Here is a 1548-nt window from a genome sequence, read left to right on the forward strand (position 1 = left end):
CTGCCGGACTACGGTCAGCGTCCGCAACCGACGAGCTTCAGACTCAACATCAATGGCAAATACGAGGGTGAATCAAAAAGTTCTTAGAAGTGCATATATACTGGGTGGCGCAAAAGTACTGGCACTAAAGAAAATACTTTTTTTTTTATATGATATTTTCTGTCATTCTGTTGTTGAAAATTGTGTAGTGAACAAATGTAAAATACACTGAAAATAAACATGAACCGTTTTACTCCCCAAGAACGTGGAATAATTGTGTCAATGTTCTTACGGAATAATTCATCAGTGATAAGAACACAACGTGAATTTCGTCGACGATTTCCCCACCGTCCGGCACCGATTGGTCGCACAATTCGACGCTTTGCCACACGCCTTGAAGCAACTGGCTCAACATTGGATAGACCTAAGTCTGGGAGACCAAGAACAGACCGTTCAGCTGAAAATATCGATGCTGTGCGCGAAGATGTGGAAGAGTGTTCAGAAACATCAACGAGGCGACGTGCCACGCAATTGGGCATTTCCAGACGGACCCTGCAGCGTATTTTGGTGAAAGACTTAAAGATGTTCCCGTATAAAACTCAAATGGCTCATCAACTGCTGCCTGCTGACCACCGAACTCGTCTAGATTACTGCCAGCGCGTCATAAACCTCAACCTTGAAGAGGATGATTTTCCTTCAAAATTGGTTATGAGTGACGAAGCGCATTTCCATCTCTCAGGGCATGTCAATAAGCAGAATACTCGGTTCTGGGGCACTGATAATCCGCGCATTATTCAAGAAACACCTCTACACCCACTAAAAGTTACTGTATGGTGTGGCATCTGTGTTGACAGAGTGATTGGACCCTATTTTTTCGAAGACGCTGGAGGCAATGCGATAACTGTCACTGGAGAATGCTACAGAACCATGTTACGTGAGTTTTTGATACCCAGTTTGGACGAATTGGGGCTGGAGCACATCTGGTTTCAACAAGACGGCGCTACGGCACACACAGCGCGCGACACTATGGACTTAGTGAGGGACGCTTTTCCAAGCCGAGTTATCTCTCGTTTTGGCGATTTGCCTTGGCCTGCAAGATCACCCGATCTGACCAGTCCAGACTTCTTTCTTTGGGGTTTTTTGAAATCTCGGGTGTATGTGAACAAGCCACAGACTCTCGCAGCTCTAAAAGAAAACATTCGTCAAGAAATAACGAACATATCGCAGGAAGTGTTACGGCAAGTTATGCAAAATGTCATAAATAGGGCTCAAATGTGTATCAACTCTGGAGGTCACCATTTAAAAGACATCATCTTTAAATCCTAATGGTACGAAATTTAATGGCACAAATATACATTTAAAAAAACCTAAATCTAGTTTTCTAATTTAGAAAAAATGTTATAGCTGAACCAAATAGGGTCTTTACTTTTGCGCCACCCAGTATAAAACCTTTTTGGATCAAGTTCGATATTCAAATTAACGAGTGTCTATCACACTATATTTATGCAGACTGTCACTTGTTTTTGTCAGTTCGTTCGCATGTAATAAATTTTTTTGTGCAACGAGTTG

At 42.4% G+C, this 1548-nt stretch overlaps 1 protein-coding gene across 1 annotated transcript; it reads left to right on the forward strand.

Moving 5' to 3' along the window:
- Positions 1-561: 561 nt before the first annotated feature.
- Positions 562-1305, forward strand: LOC106125934 (uncharacterized). The gene has a single exon (XM_013323356.1). It carries the CDS (start codon positions 562-564, stop codon positions 1303-1305), a length of 744 nt encoding a protein of 247 aa, XP_013178810.1.
- Positions 1306-1548: the final 243 nt, after the last annotated feature.

The sequence above is a fragment of the Papilio xuthus genome, unplaced genomic scaffold (genome assembly GCF_000836235.2).
Source record: "Papilio xuthus unplaced genomic scaffold, Pxut_1.1 DF825646.1, whole genome shotgun sequence".
NCBI lineage: Eukaryota > Metazoa > Arthropoda > Insecta > Lepidoptera > Papilionidae > Papilio > Papilio xuthus.

Excerpts from the sequence above, each read along its gene's own strand:
- LOC106125934 (XM_013323356.1), top strand. The coding sequence starts at position 562 with ATGTTCCCGTATAAAACTCAAATGGCTCATCAACTGCTGCCTGCTGAC.